At 40.9% G+C, this 19802-nt stretch overlaps 1 protein-coding gene across 2 annotated transcripts in view; it reads left to right on the top strand.

The window, feature by feature from the left end:
- Nucleotides 1-19802, top strand: part of tspoap1 (TSPO associated protein 1) — a 71563-nt gene that overhangs the window by 15547 nt on the left and 36214 nt on the right. For both annotated transcript variants that reach the window (XM_030437787.1, XM_030437786.1), the window contains 4 exons: nt 13636-13743; nt 14051-14179; nt 15478-15654; nt 17364-17564. In XM_030437787.1, coding sequence (XP_030293647.1) covers nt 13636-13743; nt 14051-14179; nt 15478-15654; nt 17364-17564 — 615 coding nt within the window. The remainder of the gene's footprint in view (nt 1-13635; nt 13744-14050; nt 14180-15477; nt 15655-17363; nt 17565-19802) is intronic.

The raw sequence follows: 19802 nt of genomic DNA, 5'->3' as shown, positions 1-19802 counted from the left end.
CCTGTTGCAGATCTTGTATGTCCTCTTTTTGCCACAAGGTCCAATTTGTATGTATGTGTGCACACATGAGTGTGTTTTACTGGCTGGCCATGTAATGACTTGTGAATAATTGATAAGAGCATTGAGAGAGGAATCTCTTGAGTATTGGTCTCTCACTGTATTGCAGCCCAAACATCATTGTCTGTTTGTCTGTCTGCTGTCTGGCTAGTACGAGCCACACACATTCTCTATGGAGCAGGGGTCAGACATGTTTATGTGTCACAACTGTGGAGCCAAGAAATTGAGTGTCACTTTAACAACATATACAGCACTAAATATGGGATTCAGAGATTACATACTAATTATTTGGGACCTTGACATTTACAGTATTACTTACAGTTGCACAGATGAGATAACTAACTCATCTTTTATATCTATCTAGAAATTCCCATGTATAGCCCATTTATTGTTTTCCCAAAAGTATGACAAGGTACAAGGTAATTTATCCGTCCCCTAAATTGTTGTGAGAACAGTGGCAATCAAGTAGTTATACAGTAAATACATGTCAGGAAATGGTTTGTGGTGGCTGTAGATCAGGGGGTAGAGTGGGTCATCCAGTAATCTGTAGGCCGGTGGTTTGAATCTCCCCCAGCTGTATGTCAGAGCATTTTGATAGACTGAATTGCCAAGATACTAAACCCTAAATTGCTCCGATGAGCAGGTTGGCACCTTGCCGAGCAGTCTCGGCTAACAGTTTATGAATTGTGTGTAAATACAATATAAATGTCAATTTACAGACCTAATGTCACATAGAGCATCTCTGGCTTTCCCTCCTCACATATACATTCACAGTTCTACATCCAGACTGCTACGTATTTGGCATTCTCTGCTGTCTGTGACGTCTCTGCATAATTTCGTCCTGCGCCCAATCTGCTGGTGAGATATGACCCATGTTGACCTGTGTTCCTCCTCACAATGGGAAATGCTTTTTGCCTGGAGAAGGAAAGGGAGACTAATTTTCTTTTGATACATTGAATGTCAAGAAAGGTCATTTAGGCCCTTCATTACTGAGTGCTTCTGCCAGATATTCATTTATTAAATGTGACTTGTAAAGGTTTGTTGTGGAACACTGTAAAAGTGTTTAGACATTTGAAAAGTGCAACATTGTTGTCAGAGACTTGCTGTCTTGGTCCTCTACTATACTGTCGCCCACTGTGTGTGTGTGTGCGCATGTGTGTGTCTGTGTCAGTGTTAGTTTATTAATGGTCCTGTCATCCAGATACTAGTCTCAAAGACTGATCTGCCCCGTGCTCTGTACTGTAAATGTTTAGTATCTGCCCCATGGCTAAACTTACTAATGGATTATATTAGTTGATCCATTATACTTAAACTGTGCTTTCAGGGTCAGCCTATTAACTTCATTTTGCCTTTCAACAAAGTGCTAGCCAATTCATTGTGTTGAAAAGTAAAGTCAGTGTTAAATCCTAGTGTCAAGGACAGTCCAATCAATATTCCGCAACATGTCCAACACTCAAACTCATCGATAAGCTGTAAATTCCTGACTGGTCTGGACATCACCTAAACACAAGCACAATAGTTACAAAAGGTGATGAACATGTTCAGACATTTAATGTGATATTGCATTAAATACCTCAGTTAATACCGATGACTGTGCATGTTTGCACCTGACTGGTGATACTTGGATGGGACTTTCCACTGCTCACTAAGAATATGTCTCTACACTGGAAACATCCAGGGGAATTTTCCGGCTCTTTATCAGTGAGCTCTGGGTGATGAGATGCTGGCTGCCGGGGAAAACTACAGTGATGACAGTGACTGAGTAGGAGGAGTGATTTTTGGCAACATCAAAAAGCGACAAGATCCTCACGGGGCTGGTCTGATGCATTTTTTCAATTAATTCTATGCACTTTCATTTCTGGCTGAGTGCATTGTAGATTTTGGAGGTCAGCCCAGTCTGCAAAATGAAATTCGCAAAGTAATGCCCATATTTGTTATTTGCTCACTTTGACTGTTTTTACCAAAGCTTAATTAAACAAAGGAAGTTCAACCTCAGTCTGGTAACTTCACACACTTGGGTGCATGTTTTTGTTTCTTTAATACTGCTTTTCTAAACATCATGTCATGAAGCCAAATGTTGCCTCTTTTTCCCATTATGGTAACCAGTGTGCTTTTAAATGTTGAATCAGATTTAGTTAAACCTTTTCGAAGTGTGGCTATTGTGCGAGACCACACATTAAGTTGTTGCTCCTGCGATAGCGGGGGGTAGACAGGGCTTGTATGCAAATGCAATTTTCTTTGACAAGATGAAGGGTTATTTTCTTTTGAAGCTCTCGGGGTTGAACCTGTGGAGGGTCGGGCGAGAAACAAATCATCTCCACTACATTCTGTCTCCCCTCTATCCACTTATGCTGACACTGTACTAAATGGAATAATTTGGCGACCCCTCCTTGTGTTCATCTTTTGACTTTTCTAAAAGCCAGATGTTCCCTGCATGTCTGACGCCTTATTAAGCCCCTAGAGGCTCAGGCAATTGTGACATTTTTTTATTCGTGGACTGTGAGGTGATGAGGCAGCCATGCCTGCATGAATTTTAATTACTGGGTTGGTCGGGCAGTCTTGCAATATTTTGTTTTATAAGAAAGTAGCTCTGTGCCATAGTAGAGACAAGATCTTGCTGATGGGATGGGTTATCTAATTAACGTCAAAATGCATTGTAGATACAGTGGCTTGTATGTTGATTTCTTAACTTGGATTAATCGTGAAATCACGACTGGCATCACATACTGTGGCAATCTGCCCATTGCTACATGAGAATAAATCGTGGCATGAGTCGATGAGGGTTGGAAATCCCATACTTGGATGTAACCTAGACAGCACATGAAGGTTATCTGAAAAAGGTGTGTCTGAACATATGAAAGAGAAAATGCACTAACAAGCATTTCCAGACAGTGCATTTCATTTTAGCACCACCTCACCCAGAGGACGATTGTATGAGTGTTGGCGGAGGTAGGTTGCTGGACGCCCTGGGGGGAGCAAATGGGTGTCTTGTGTTGGCTCTTTTGTTCTCCACCGCCATAAGAGAGACCCCCTAATCTGTCACCGCCAGGTACCCTGGGGGAGATGAGTCGTGATAAATACAGGAGGGGATTTGAGAGGACACTTAAGAGGGCTTCTTCATGACTTATATATGAGTGTAGAGAGAGAGCTGCTGTTAATAAACTACCTTGGGCCACAAACAGCTTTGTGGTTCTTTTTCATGAAATATCGCTGAAAAGATATTTCTGTGCTTTGTGTGAGACCACTGCAAATAGAAGCCTAGAGGAAAGTTTGGTTGAGCTTCAGCAATTCGCTTTGCCATGTTTTTTGTCCTATAAATAAAGTGGATATTGCTACAGTGATCATAGTAATTAGGAAAGCTCAGGCTTGGGCAGCTGAAAGAAATTTCTGAGCATTCTTTGCCCTGGCAAAATTAGAAGTGGAGTGTTAAACCACAAGAGATGTATATGATGATAGAGCAAAACAAAAAAGACTGCAATGTATTCTCTCTAGTCAAAGATCAAAACAGATATATTCCTAACGTATTAGTGACTTGTGAGGATGTTTGTAGCAGAGCAGTCTAGAACACCCCATTAGAAAACCATTGATGTTGTAAGAGACAGCAGAGATAAAGAGAGTCATTGATTCGGCTCTAAATTGTAACGCTTCACTGATATTCTGATGTCCATTAGTGGACACATGAGTGGACTCCCCTTCCCTTGGTTATAGTTTTTCTATGTCTTGCCTCTGCTGGTAATTAAAACTGTGTTCAGGAGTCAACCTTCATGTGGTGTTTGAGGGTTGGGTTCCCCCCCTATCAATATTGGGATTAATTAAGGCACATTTCCAGATTCAGCAGACTGCATCCTTTATGCCAATCCTCTGAGCGACGGTACTGTATGAAACTCAGCAGGAAGCACTCGCAGTTTGTGCATTTATAAAATGTAATCTGTAATTTTCTGAAAAGCCAAGATAAAAATGTAAGGAAATGGAAATAACCCAACTTCAGAAGCTCTCATATGTATTATATTTTAGCAGCTGAATTTCTTTTTTTTTTTTAAAGAATACAGGCTCTTATGTATCTTTTAAATAAGCTGCATTGCACACATTGCAATAAAAACATTTATTTCATATTAGATAGCATAGATTCCCTTTATTGCTTCAATATCATATATTCAAATATGTAGCCAGTAGACCATCGGATTTACAAATGTGTAATAGGTTGCTACTATGTGTTATCTTTGTTTCCATCCAGTTGTAGCCAGAATAGATAAACAATTTAACATTTTTAGTCAGAAACTATTATTAGTGGTTTATTGATGCATTGCTTTAATAGTAGACCCTGTGATTGCTTGTGTTGTTGTAATTCAGACTGTTTGGACATTGGCTGAAATGGTGCACAAATTGAAGCTCTAATACTGCCACTTAAAATATCATGTCCAACAAAGAACTAACAATGGCAAATCGCACGTTTGTGTGTGTGTGTGTGTGTGTGTGTGTGTGCGCGCGCGCCTATGTGCATGTCTGTGTCTTTGTCTCCTCTGAGACTTCCAGTGGGGGATTTCTAGCTGTCAGCTAAACATGCTGATGTTGGTGTTTCGGTGAAAGAGACTGTAGACATTTCCATACGCCCTACAGAAGCTTGCTGTGGCTCCCAGACAAAAGGATAATCTGGTTGTGAGACCTTATGAATATGTAAGAATACGTCCATGGATATTTAATGACCTATTAAAATTTTTAGAAAGTCTAAGCCAGAGTCCCCTATTGTGTCAAAAAATATAATAAAGATGTGACATCTACCTTTCTCCTTTCCTAATAGTCTTTAAAGTCTATTTACATATATTATCAACATTCTTTGTTTGAATTTTTTCTGCTTTTCTTTTTGCCAAATAGAGTATTCTCTAATGAATATTGCAAAGATATAAGCTTTATATTGCAGGTTTTCTCTTTTCGTGTGTTTTCAGCCCTCAGGGTCATCATCAGAATATCTGGATAACTTAATATTTACTAATATTTCTAATAAAAACAACACCTTGAAGCTGTGAGTGGAGCATGTTTTGATAACAACAATAGAGCAATTTAAAATTCATAATTTTCTAGCTTTGAAAGACCTTATTTGATTCAGAAAATATTTTCATAACTCATTTTAGGCAAATTTTAATTTCCCCTCACATATTGATAATGTCTTTATCTATATCATTTATTTTTTTAAGCTATATAAAACCTGTCATACACTGAGAGTGGTCAATTTAATATGAAGATTTGTTATAATAGACTGGGTTCTATCTGCTGTTTTTATTTCATCCATCCATGGTGTCTGTGTTGCTTTTCCACTTTAGAGCTTGCAATAAAATGCTAAATTCCAGAAAACCCTAAGCTGTTTCCATTCAGACCCCTCGAGGCACATGAAACAGCTTCTGACCCAGATAATCAAAAGGCAATTCAGGCTGCTCTCTTTACAAAACAGTCTTGTCAGTGTCAGCTTGTTAGAAGAAATAATTAGTAACAATTCACTTGTGACGATTTTGTTTAATGTCACGCTTTTATCCCAGTTATAAGAATAAGATGGGGTTATTAAGTTATTTTATAAGCGTTTTTAGTTGTGTTTATAGAAAATCACCCAACACCCTGACAGCAAACAATGAATCAAATGCTATGCTAGAAAAGGGAAAAAATCCGATGCTTGTAGCTGCTCAGGTCTCCAATAAGTCCATGTCTAGCTATGTATCTGCCAGCTTCACACACTCTGCTCATGCACCTATGACATATGACCAGAATCTTCCATGTGGCTCAGCCAGAGACGGTTCTTTTTGGATTGGCACAAATATATTGTTAAAGTTAATTGAGCTAGTTGCAAAAGAATGGCAACTAAAGTGAAGCCAAAATGTCCTAATACTAACATGCTGACTTTACAGCAGTGAAACAATTAATAACCATGTTCCACACTTACTGTAGATGTTTTCTTACTTGTGAGTGAGACATGAGGTAGTTGGATATGGTTAACAATTCGAGTAATGTGCTGCTCTCACTATTGTTCAAGAGCTAAGTAGCACAACAAAGCACACAGTCCCTGAGTCAAAGACAGAGATGCTGCAGCAACAGAGTCGTTCAACAGCTAACGTTAGCACAAAGCACGCAACCGCAGAGAGGAGCAGTAACTACTGCCGCACTGGTACAACAGCCAATTTGTTGTATTGTTTATTTATGTATTTTTTGACTCAAAGAGCAAAGAGAGCTTGTTGAAAGTAGCAAACTATCCGCTAATGCGTCTCTGTGCTACAGGGCAGTCTGTAGTCAAGCAGTGCACGTTCATGTGATTTGGAGAAGTGGCCCCGAAGGGAGGGTTTAAGGGAGGGGTTGATATTATTCCATTATTAACTCAAGCTAGATTGTTTTATTTGACCTTTAAAACTTAATTTTAATTCCATATCAAAGTGACTTAAAGTGCATTGCTCCACTTGCATTTAATAACAGTGTCAGTAACATCTGTTGGTGCTGGAACCACCTGCTGTGTTGCCAAATTCTGACAGCCATGTGATGGTAGAGTTTGTCCTTCACTGGCTATGCTTAGAGTACTATACAAGTACAGTCTCTTTCACAGTCAGTTATTCGGAGTAGTGTCTTTCACAAGGACACATCTCCTATGAAAGAAATTCAGGTTCACTGCAGGTTCAGGTGTTTGTGTGAAAGGACTTCTTTCTGAAAAGCTGATTTACGGGAAAGTGTAACCTTCTTTGTAGTGATCTGAAAAGCAGAAAGTGATTGAACTCCTGTTTGATTCAGTTCCTCACCTTCTTAGGTAGAGAAAGAAACCAGAGAATGCCGCTGTGATGAAAAGCTGACCCAGATGCCTTAGAGGTTTTTCCCAGCACTAAATATCTTACACAGCACCCTGCTTTTATCAGCTGCACAGGAGTTCTCACAGCAAAATCAGTTTAATAAGAGTATAACAGGAATATCCAGTTTCCCTTTCTGGTGTTACATAATAAGGTCTTACTTGAAATTTCAGATAAATTCTGCGTCACTTCATGTGAATGGATGGATGCAACAAAAAACCAAATAAAATGCAGCTTCACAATCAAATTTAATACTCAATTTTATAGCCAGCCATTATACTGGTATAATACAATGAAAATGAAAAATGCTCAACAAAAATTTACATTGTACATGATAAACAGTGTAAGTATAGTGCGAATGGTGTGAGTGTGTGCTTGTATCCACAGTTATTGTAGCCAGATTCAAACAGAGTGTCGGGAGATGGCTCCATTAGGCCCGTCTGCCCTGCCCAAAGGCTCAGGCTCTCCTGACAGACGTTTGTGTGCAGACCCCTGCCCTCCTGCCACTGAGGTACATCTGCCTTGCTAACTGAGCCAGGCCCATATGAAAACAGCACTGCCTAGAGAGAGAAGAACTGGCTGAATGCTAATACACTGGCCTTGAGTGGACCTCGCCACCTGCAGCCCTTTTTTGTGGCAGAAAGGGAAGCAAGGGCAGTGTGGTTGTTAGTTTGTAAGAAGCCAGCATTACCTCATGCCTAAAGAAAAGCCTTCGGTGTGTTTCAGTGCGATTCCCAGGGAACAATTACAAGACATGGACGAGCTCCAAGAGCATTAGAATCAGAATGGAGGCAGGCCGAGGCTGGGTTCACTCTGGCTGGCCTTCCTCTGAGATGATTGATTGGGCTTTAGCATCATCCTCCTGAGAGAAAGACTGGGACATTGGGACCGACTGAGACCTCTAACTAATAGCAAAATAACTCTCAAGGACACAAAGTTCATCTGAGAGCTGAGGCTAATTCTCTACGTGCCACTGTGTACAAAAGGGAAAATAACATCTCTGCTTGAATCCAAAAAAAATATTTAGGCTGCAATTATTTCTGCAAGTTTTTGAGCATCACTTGGTGGTGTTATTAAGTGTAACTGGTGTCTTGTTTCCTTTAGCTTTTGGCATCATGTGGTGGGTCACACTCGCATCAAACACCTCATACTATGCTGCTACTGTATGTGAAGTCCACTACCTTTAACTTACTTTCTTATTCTTATCTTATTCTTCAGGTTTTTTTTTGCATTTGTTAACCTCCTGTGAAACATTTGACTTGCATTGAGCTTTGTTGCAGTTCTTCATTACTATACTTACTATTATCGCCCGGAAAAAAAGCCCCACTGTTTTCTGATCCACCCTCCTTTGCTCTTCTATCAGACCTATGTTGACATCTACTGCTGTGCTAACAGCTGGTGATTCAAACTGAGTATTTTATCCTGCTTCTTTATGTTTAAACCTTTCCACTGGTATACAAACCGTCATGTTTCCCTTCACCCCCTTTAGTTGCACACAATGCAACCATCCTCTTTTTTAGTTGTTTTTTATTCCCTTACTTTAACTTTAACTTAATTGATTTTGATTGCTTGAATATTTTTATTTATTTTTTTACTGTTTTTTCTTTTAACACAAATATCTGTTTTTGTTATGCTGCAAGCCAAAGCTTCCATGCAGGAAAATAAAGACTGATTTGAACTGAAATGAACTAGTACCCCAAAGAAAAGCCTTTTTGTCAAGCAGCTACAAGTGTTAATTACAGAACCTCTAAGGTTAGCGACTGACTAAGTGTTGTGAAGCAGTCACACTGAAGTGAGTATGATGAGGTGCACCATGGGCATCACTTCTTGGTAAGCGGTACCTTTAAAGGTCCCATAACATAAAAAAACACGTTTTCTCTGCTCTCTACATATATAACCTGCCAACTCCCAGAATGAGGAAAACAAGTGATTCCTGCATGGTCTCTGCAGCCCACCCACTGGTAACACAGCGCTCCTACAGGCTGTTCAGAGTCTGCTCCTTTCGTTATGTAACGAAAGGAGTCATTATCATAGGCCCGCCTCCTCTGCGCGGTGATAGGAGATAACAGAGAGGGGGGCGTTCATCCCCGAGGTGAAGTTTGGTGTGTCCAGCGGAGAGACAGCAGTGTTTCGCAACGTTGTCGCTCAGAGCTAGACACGCGAATTGCTCTGTTGTTGGTTGTAATAATCAACATAACTGTCTATATTCTGTCCCAGCTACAGAACAACAGAAGAGACAGTGGTTGTGTTTCATTTTTAACGACAACGTGCAGGGTGCGGTTCGTGTTAGCTTGTATGTGTGTGCTAACCACTTCACATAGGACTGCTTCAGTAACGAGGGTCAGTACAAAGCTGGCTTTACCTCGAAACTGACCCTCGTAAAAGGATCAGTCCCAACCGTACCGGACCCAGCAACAGCACCCGAGCCACCGATAAGTGTCACCGCGGTTTGATAGTATTTACCATTGCCGACGAGTCTGGTGAAGTCAGCTGGAAATTGGCTAACTAGTTAGCTCCGCTTCGGTCTGCTATGCAATGGCTTTTGAAGCAAGTTTAATGTTAATAATATTACGAGGGAGCTTTGTTGTCACAGTAAAAATTCTGGAAACACGTGCAGACTGGAGACAGAGATGAAGCGAACAGTGTCCAAGAGTTTGGAGACTGTGTTGGAGACAAACACAGCTTTAGCTAGCTGTTAGCCATTAGCTACATGGTAGTAACTGTAAAAACACATACAAACAAACTAACATTATTCAGACACACTAACAATTCTGAAACGTCCTGCTGCAGCCACAGAGTCTGTACTACTTCAGGAGCCTCTCCTTCTGGGTCAAACTGGTTCGGTTACACCGTAAACATTAGCGCGTGCTACCGTTAGCATAAGGGGCTTCCTGTCCCTGAGAGTGACTAGCAGGAAGGGCTCCCCAAGTAGGCGTTGACAGACGGAGCTCATTAGCATTTAAAGGTGCAGGCACAGAAACAGACTGCTCTGAATAGAGCGCAGCAGAGAGACTTTTAGACAGCTGGAATTCAGGAACATGGATGGGTTTGGGGCAATGCATATCGAATACAGAGTTGTTGGATCTCTGACAGCTGTGTGAAATTGATGAAAAACTGTATAATATGGGACCTTTAATTGTACAATTCCTGTGTTTTAGAAAATTGCCTCTCCTGTGTCATTCCTTTTGGTCGGACTGCTTACAGCGCAGCATGATGTGTCCCAACTGTAATGTAAATTCAGTATGTAGCAAATCAAAATTTGTCGGGGCAAAGAGCCTTTCTGCTCCTCATTTAAGCTGGTGGCTTTATGTTCTGACTCTCTGGTATTCAAGTTAAGCCTGTCTTGAAGAACCTTTTTCAAAAAGTATACAATGTCATTTTATTTTAAGTTGTTAGTTACAGCAGGAGTGAATAGTTTTTGTGTGTTTTTCTATTGTATTTAACAGAGGTAAGAATTTACCAGATGTTTTGGTTCCCTTAATCCTAACATTACATTACAAGAGATAAATCAAACCAAGGCAGTTTGATAAGTCGCGCCACGGTGTCCCTGAAAAATTCATGTGTCATCAGCAGAGGAAATAGCGTGGTCACACAGTGCTGTTCATAGTATATTTTTATGACCATACACTTTTGTGTGCAGTTTCTCTATGTACCTTAATATATCTATATATATATAGTAAATACGTTATATGACTGCTGCAGGGAAAATACAGACCGTAAAGAGAGATAGATTTCAAACAAGTCTCAAGGTGAAATTTAAATGTGAATTGGTATAATGGCTTTAGAGGTAGTTTCAAATACATGAGGTGCAGTCACGCTTAACCAAAATTGTAAGATGAAATGTTGCCCTACAGTATCTTTGTTGCTTCCAAGATGTTCCAAGGGAGCATTCAAGTTTAAGGAGAATATACTTGCTGACTCAATGCCTGTATTGATAATAAATGTCATCACCAGCACCTTTTTTAGCCTACAGTGACAAATACTGATGATTTATTTGCTGTGACTTTTTACAGCTTCTTTTAGATAGTAGTGGACATTTAATAAAACATGCACTTATTTTGGGGAACAGCTGTGCGTCTGGCCACAACTGAGTGATTTTGCTTTAGATCTGCATTGCAATTAAAATTCTGCCACTTTGATATGCAAGTTTTTGTATATCAATATGTATGTGTGAATGATTTTCCTCACAACATCTTGTGTTAATAATTTCATTCAAAATATTGTGTCTGCTGGTTTGCGTGGTGTTACCCTTTAAAACATATGGTCTGTCTGGCACTGGTTTGTAATTTACTAACTAGATATTCAGAGAGGACGTCCGTGTGTTACCATAACAATTGTACTGGAAGATGAACACACAGGAGCCTCAGCTGCTGGTTTACTAAACAGCTGGTCATTAGTGTTGACTTAAGTTACAGGTTAGCCTCCCTCCAGAGAGCCATCAGTTCACCCATCATCTGCTGTAACCATGACAACATAATCTCAAGATGACGGTCACATGATTTAGCACACCATGTCATCAGAATTTTTGATATAAGATTAGTCTCATAAAAGCGTTGCTGTAGCGGAGTAATGAGGTCTCGAGAGCATCATGGAGACACATTTTAACAGGTCTACTGGTGTTTCACATGTGGAGACATCTGTGTGCTGTCTTGGTGACATACCACAGTCTATGGGCTTTAGTCACTTCCTCCTTCCTTCATCTGTCTGTGCAGTGGCTACAGGTAGCGGGGTTCGTACGGGCGCTTGAAATCCTTGAAAGTGCTTGAATTTCAAAGTTGTGTTTTTAAGGTCTGAAAAGTGCTTGGATTTTAGTTTAAGTGCTTGAATGTGCTTAACATTATAACTCTGTGTCTTTGACAAAATTGGGATTAGACTGGATAGTTTGCTTATTACAAGGAGAAATAAAATCAGTGTGTGTGTTTGTATCGTCACTCATGTAGCCTGCTGGGATGGCTGAGGAGAGGGTGAATTTGATGCAATTTGGACTGATGACACGTTCAATATAATGAGATTTCATGAATAAGCGAGTGGCTTATAAAAATGTATGTCATAAAAGAAAATTACAGGGTGCTCACAGGTCTCTCTTTGTCTCTGTGCAATTGTGCCTGAAGAACGCAAAGTTGCTTGCCTTTTTTGGATAAAACTTTTATCAACTTTATTACTAACTTTAATTTCTAATGTTTTTCTATTATGAAACATAATCTCAGATGTTTACAGCCTAATGCAATGTACATAATTGTGATAAAAAGTAAAAAAAAAAAAAAATTATGAGTATATATATTCCTGTACATATGTGTTTTACCCCACCGATAAGGTGCTGGAAAATTTTGAAAATTACCCTTAAAAGTGAAAAATGTGTATGAACACTGAGGTAGGGGCATGCAGACTGTCTCACACTCGTCAAACTGACCACAGGTAACAATGAGGCAATATAACCTTTCTCAGCAACATCAATTAGTCCACATAGACAGGCAAGGTCAGTCTAGTTGACAGTTGCGTTGAAGGTGTGGACAAATGGTCCCCTTACCTACAGCTTATCAGTTCACCCCATCCGTCCATCTGCTCTCACTGCAGCCGTCACATTCATGTGTGCCAGGTCTGTTCTCAGTGAGCCCCAGGGCTCATATGGAGAATCCCTATCACAGGGGCTGGGTGACACCGTTTCTGTTCAGATGAAAGACTAATTGGGGTTATTTACCACTTCCTGGGTTCCTCCACTTGGACGATAAACACTAATGACAGTCATGATCACCACATTGACTCTCTGCCACATGGACCGTTGGCGGTATTGTTGAGCTGTCTCTTCACTAACAGCTCACAAGATAACAAGCTTATTTGTGTGACACCCAGGACTGCTATGCTTTATAAAAGTACTATAAAACCATCAGAGTGTCTATATACTGTATTTCAGCACATGACAGCTGACTGCAGCCATTGGATGAACACTATCTTTTGGATGCCATTCTTTGTTTCTAACCAAACAACTTTAATCACAGTCCATCATCCTAAGTTCCCTAAGGTGCAGGCACAAAACAGACCTGAGCGTGAGACAAATGCTCACTAATTTACAATATGTGGCGACCCTATTAACATGATAATGTTTCAACCATGAGGTCATGGTTCAATCATCAGTAAGCTAGACAAGAAGTAAAGTGAAGATTCATTTGTCTACACAATAACAAATAAAAGCACATGAGCAGCTAAACAGCATCGAAGCGGCTTTGGGCCAATTCACCCAGTGTGGATGAGAGGGGAGAGCTAAACCACATCACAACTTTTTCATTTAGAATGAAGTATCTTAAATAACAAGATTAGTAAAACAAAAGAAATGGGTGTGCCTGAATACTTTATGAATCAGCTTTATGTAATCACTCTTCTTCCTCTCTCTCTGCTCTCCTTCTCCTTTCCTCATAGCTCAATATGCAAGCAGATCTCTCTTATGCCGAGTTAGTGTGTGGTATAATAGGTGTTGAGTGCCAGTGCTAGGCTGATTGAGATTGCCTAATGAAAAGCCTTTTCAGTGTGCTGTCATCTGTCGGCCACCATTAGACAGCAGCTATGTAAACATTGGCTGACAGCAGAGGCAGGCTTTCCTGTAAGTCAGAGATGGAACATGATTGAACCAATTTTAGAAAAATGAAACTCAATCCCAGTTTCATCGAAGACAGATACACTGATACTCCTCTGTTTCGCCGTGTTTTTGTACAAAACAAAAAACAGTAGTTGATAAATTCTGCATCTGTCTTTGTTGTATGTTTTTCAGAATGGAACTGACTATGGCTTCTTGGTGCGTCAGAACTCTGAACTGCTGCGAGCCCTTGATGAGCTGGAGAAGACTTGTACCACACTGAGGGAGGAGAATGGCCTGCTGGTAAGACTAAAAATAACAGAGGGTTTGTAGTCTCGACTGAAGGCTTCAGAGAAAGTAGGCCAGGTGCACAGAAAAGGCGAACAAAACATTTAAAACGTGCACTGTTTCAGTTTGGAGCTGAAACTTGCTCGGTTTTGTTTTTTTACAATAATTTCCTGTGTCTCTTTCTATGAATTTCCCCCCGATACAAAACTCTCTTCAAGCCTTCTAAATAACTGTTTATGTGACTTTCTCATTTGGCATCGCTGCATTGTTGTTAATATTCACGGCATTGTCTGATGATGATATTTGTTTCCCCTGTGTTTAGCGGAAGAGCAGCGCCCCAGAGACCGAGGAGAAGGTCAGGCGGCTGAGGAGAAAGAACACAGAGCTGGCTGTTCTGGCTAAGAGGCTGGAAGAGAGGGCACGGAAGCTGCAGGAGGCCAACCTCAAAGTGGTACGCCGCACAAACATTTTCACAGCTAACCGCGCTGTCCACTGTGCTTGCCCTCACTCTGACCCAAATACTGGCTGCCTCATTATCAAGCACCACCGTCCACATCAGCACATCAACATGAAGTCCTGTAATGAGTTGAATGGAATAGTTAAGCATGTGATGAATAGGAGCCTTTTTCAAACAGAGCAGCACGCTATTTGGATAATTGAATGCATCACTAGAATGGCTGCAACAACTCAATTTTCAGCAGGAAACATCCCTGAAAAAGAGATTAGATGAAGCAAACCCAAACTTAATGAAATATAAAAGTTTTATTTCTCATGGAGGCACAATGTACAATTTTAAAAGTGTCTTGCCACAACTTACAAATTAATGTTGAAATTGTTATTCATTAGGCATGAGACACGAACACCATAATAAGATCTGATCTAATTCCACCATACGAGATTCAGATACTATTGTAATGAAAGCTGCATGATGCACAATATCTGACTTTGAGTTCTAAAGTGGTAAGTAGTGGTAGTCTCTCCTGAAAAGCAGTAGCAAAGAATACAGTAATCTAAGGACCACCTATCCTTGCCCCAGCTGTGATCACTGGCTGCTGTTTATTCTGAGTGCACCTGTTCACCAGACTGAGGGAGGGACCTTCCCCCTCCTCCTCCTCCTCCTCTCACCTCCTGCTGCTCACTGAAGGGCAAAGCGATGTAGTTCTGACTTCCCAAAAAAAAACTGTTGTGGATCGAATCTAATCAAAGATGGCTTAGCTAGTTAGTGAGTTAGCATGCTGTTCTATTTGGCATTGCTTATAGCCAAAGTGTGAGCCAGAAATTCCTCACAAAACACTGAGAGCACCTTGCTCAGAAGCTTGACAGTAGAACTACATGAAATGTGTTCTCAAAGCATAGCTCCACCTATTTTACACATTAATGTGTGTTTACAGGTCTTGAGGAGTAGTACTACGTAAGGGAAAAAAGTACTATAAAAGCTTCTGTGGCTCTGGAGGAAGCTGCATGTAATCTGATATACTACCTTCAGTGATGTCATACAGTAACTAGGTTGAATTGTGGGTAAAGTGGGTGCCAGGATTTAAATAACAGTCCACTGTCATTGCACTCCATTTGACTCATTATGGACAGTTTAAAAACGAATGATCAAAACCAATACATCAGAACCAGAGATATTGCTCCTTCTATCTCACGCATTCTTCCTCCTTTCAAAACCTTGCACCTACATTACCCATGATTCAGTTGCTCTCCTTTCTGGTGATTAATACATACTTCCTTCTCACTTTTGTGAAGGTGAACTCCCCGTCACTGATGAGACCCGGGTCAGTGGAACAGTACAAGAGGGCTTTTGCCCGTCAGCGAGCTCGTGACCTTGCCCAACATGCTGATGCACTGCTGTGTAAGGATAAAGAGATCGCTGCCCTACAGAAAGAGTGCAGAGAGCTGGAGGCACGGCTGGGCACCACTAAGGTATTCATAACACAATTAGTTTACTTAGCCCTCATTGAACTGTGCTCCCTGATTTGTTCCCTCTAACCATACACATCAGCCCTGCCTCATGCTCATAATGCCACAAGCTCGCCCTCTGCTGGACAACACAGGTACTACTCATCCTAACTCCCTCTTAAGCCCATATTACAAAGGCTGCGTCACTGCTGATGACTAGATGACAGTGCAGGAATAGGCTGCCTTCCTAAGTGCCTGTTTGTAATTACTGGTCCATTAACTGAGGAGCTCATTATTCTGAATATGAACATATGCTGTGTTTAAGAATAAAGAGTCTTAAAGGGTGACCTGTGCATCGATCCAGGGAGCCTGTGCTGGAACCTGTGTTCAACTGAAACACATTTTCACCATGTGATGAGGTGACAGGGAGGGAGGGAGAAGTGGTCTTTAATAAGTGGTCTTTAATAGGACTTGAACTTGAAATGGAAAATTTTAAATTTGTCCATATTAGATGGCTCAGATATTTTTATATCCATGACCTCGTATCAGATTTACTGCATGTTGTTGTGTTAAAGGAGAACTTCGGTCGATTTAAACATGCAGCTTCATTGCTCAAGCTACCCTTGACTTGCCAGTACCGAAGACGCGAACAAATTTGGTCCAGCCATTACAGAGCTCCGTGAACGGAGATGTAGCATTGAACGCTAACAGCATGGGGTCAGAACTTCACACTGTGTTTTAACCGTCTTAACATGCTCCACATCTCACACCAGAAGTTATGCAACATCAGCAGACACCTTAGCACACAGCACGGTAGCGTGTATGACTCAAACTGAATAAAAAAGTAGTTAAAACAGTGTGTTTGTGCAAGGAGCTACTTACCTGTTTGTTGACATCCGTGTCTTCCGGTAGCTAGACCAAACTAGTCAATCCGTCGAGCGTGCACTTACTCCCTCACTGGCGGAGACGGAAACGTATTCCAGCATTTTCGTGTTTATGTTCATAATGTACATGTCCATGTTACAGCCTGTCATGAGCCATGAGCCTTACAATAGCCTGTTTAGCCTGTTAAGTGCACGCTCGATGGATATGCTAGTTTGGTCTAGCTACCGGAACACACGGATGTCAACAAACAGGTAAGTAGCTGCTTGCACAAACACACTATTTTAACTACTTTTTTATTCATTTTGAGTCATACACGCTACAGTGCTGTGTGCTAAGGTGTCTGCTGATGTTGCATAACTTTTGGTGTGAGATGTGGAGCATGTTAAGATGCTTAAAACACAGCGTGAAGTTCTGACCCCATGCTGTTAGCGTTCAATGCTACATCTCAGTTCACGGAGCTCTGTAATGGCTGGACCAAATTTGTTCGCGTCTTCGGTACTGGCAAGTCAAGGGTAGCTTGAGCAATGAAGCTGCATGTTTAAATCGATCGAAGTTCTCCTTTAAGTTATGCAGTGCCCCCCCCCCCATGTTCTCTACTTTTTAATACATAGGAATTTAGTAAACAGAATTTTAGATTGTTTTGAAGTTTGTTTTAAGTTGCACAGAGAGGTCTAGGCCAGTTTTAGATCAAATTGCACATGAGTATATATATTACTGATTGAGATTATCAGTCTTTAATTGAGATAAGTACATGGGATGTAGTTTGAAATTGTTTATTCACAACAATACTGTCCAAATTTGATGACGTTATTGTTTTACAGCCGCCTTTGATGCTTGTGTCTGTGCAGGGCTCCCCTGTTCCATCTGGCAGAGTGGAATTCGAGAGGCTTCTCAGGGAGTCTCAGAGGGAGGTTCTGCGGCTCCAGAGACAGCTGTCGGTCACATCATCCAGTCAGCAGTACAACCACAGTCCCGACCCCAGTGGCCCAGAAAAGTGTGGGCAAATTGAGGAAGAGGAGGAGGAGGAGGAGGGGGAGGGGGAAAAGAAGGTAGTCATCCCCTCATATCAGAACACAACTCTACACTGACCCCTGTTGGTCCCAAGCTACATTAATAAGTTAACTGTGTATATGCTCACTAAAGCTGATGACGTCAAAGCAACTGTTACTTTCAGTGTGAGAGCAAAAGATAAATGGTTAAACAAATTCCCTTGCTGTGTAGTTTTTAAGATAAAAAGATCCAAATTATTATGGATGTATTGGTTGGGATTTTAAATGAAAAATCTATCAAAATGATCAATCAGTTCTGATCACTGAAATCAAAAGTGGGATCTCCCAGTCGTTTTGGGAGCCTATTGAAAAAAGAAAACAACAGCCATCTTACTAATAGCCTGCAGCTGCACTTTCGGGTACTTAAGTGCACAAATACTCTAAACTGACTGGTACATAAGTAACGTTTATTTTCTTCTTCAGTGATCCTATATTGATTTGTTTTGGAAGAGGGTTTACCCGTCAATAATTCGTGAAAATGAACTTGGAACAGCTGAATTTCTATTTTTCTAATCTTGACCTTTAACTAAAGGTCAAAAAGACTTTGAAGAATCATGACACTAAAAATGATGCATATATTGCATAATTAAGTCGTTGTAGAAAGCTGCAACACTGAAAAACTGGTATGGTGATAGTGTTCAGTTTATTTGAGGTTAAGTATGTGATTACAAACACAGACTATACCATTTTTTTTCAAACGTGGCGTTGGTACCACAGTACAGATTGAGCTAGATGTCGTGTGGTAATGTAAAATTCAGCTGCTGAGTTTTAGTGTATGTTTATGTTGGGAAGGATGCCATTTTGCAGCGTTATATAATGGCTTGTCGCTGGACCCGATACTAATCTGCCACAAGCCATAATGAGATGATTCCCTGTCTTGAACTTGGGCCTGATCAAAGATACTAAAGTCACACTCTCTGACCCTCTCTGCATGTAATACTGATCTTCTCTCCATTCAGTTCTTAGAAACATGCTAAGATGAATGAATCACTGGGCAGAAAATTAAATAAAAAAACGTACATATATCATAAATATATGAATAGGTTACGTAATGCAGAAAGAACATTTGTAATTGTGAAAATAAGTAAGAGACACCACTGAACATCTGTCATAGAGAAGTAAATTGAGTACATGAGAGGTATGTTTTAAAGGTACAATATCTGTGTCAGATTACATCACTTAAAGACATACCTCTTATTTGTAGTTTGTTTTGTGAAATTCTCCTGAGAAGTTGAGTGAATTCTCTGCCTGTGAAGCTTAAATGAGAATGCCGATTGTGGTAATCTCCCGTCTGTGGGACGCACACACGCACCGCCAGTGGCACGCGCACACCCAGAAAGGGGCCATGTTGTGTGAACTCTAATCCCCTCTAACAACAGAATGGTACAGTCCAGTAATCCGCTCTCTGTTGCTGTGGCAGCGGTGAGAGGGTTTTGGGTGGTAGGTAAGACTCCAGCCGCACTAAAGACTTTTCTATCTCGCCCTGCTCTGGATAACTAGCAGGCCAAAGACGCCTTGACGTTGCCACAGATCACACGAAAGGGGTATGTCATCTTTTGAGTTTTCTTGTCTCAGTGCTACGGTGTAGATCTCCTTGGCTAAGCTCATATGTGTCTGCTTGGATGTGAGACAGAAGCCGTGCAGGACTCAAAGTTGAGACTTAACACTGAAAACTAAATCGGTGTCATGACGAACTGGGAGTGCGAGAGAATTGGCTCAAGGCAGTGAGTGTTGCATCTATGTTAGATGTTAAAAGCACCGGCTTATTCTGAAAGATTATTAGTATGTTGCATGCCCCATGTTAGTGTAACAATATGACTCGCAGCTAAAGGGATTTCTCTTTTAGGTCTCATAGCTGTTGTTTTTTAATATTCATTTCAGTAAATCCGTAGTAAATCCCAACCATATCTGTGATGGACCGCCACTTTCTTACAAATTAGAAAGACGGGACATGCATGAGGCCTAGTCAAGGGCAGCTTGTCAGGAACCCGGTTTTATAACAGTCATATTTTGGAGCTTCCAGATGTAGAATTTAGACAGGCCGACTTAGTGACAGGGTGGTAGAGCGTTTGATTGGTGGACATCGATATGCTCCGTATTAAAAAAGAAAATCAACGGCCAGGCCAATCCATTAAGGTGCTTTTAAAAGAAGTGATCCAGTTACCCGTTTCAGTAGTCTGCAGGGATTACACCAATGTGCTTATGGCATTCAGGGCCTGCTGAATGGGATCTGACCCT

This window comes from Sparus aurata, chromosome 13 (genome assembly GCF_900880675.1).
Source record: "Sparus aurata chromosome 13, fSpaAur1.1, whole genome shotgun sequence".
NCBI lineage: Eukaryota > Metazoa > Chordata > Actinopteri > Spariformes > Sparidae > Sparus > Sparus aurata.
The sequence above is the reverse complement of the archived record's forward strand: the minus strand, read 5'-3'. Positions and strand labels throughout refer to the sequence as shown.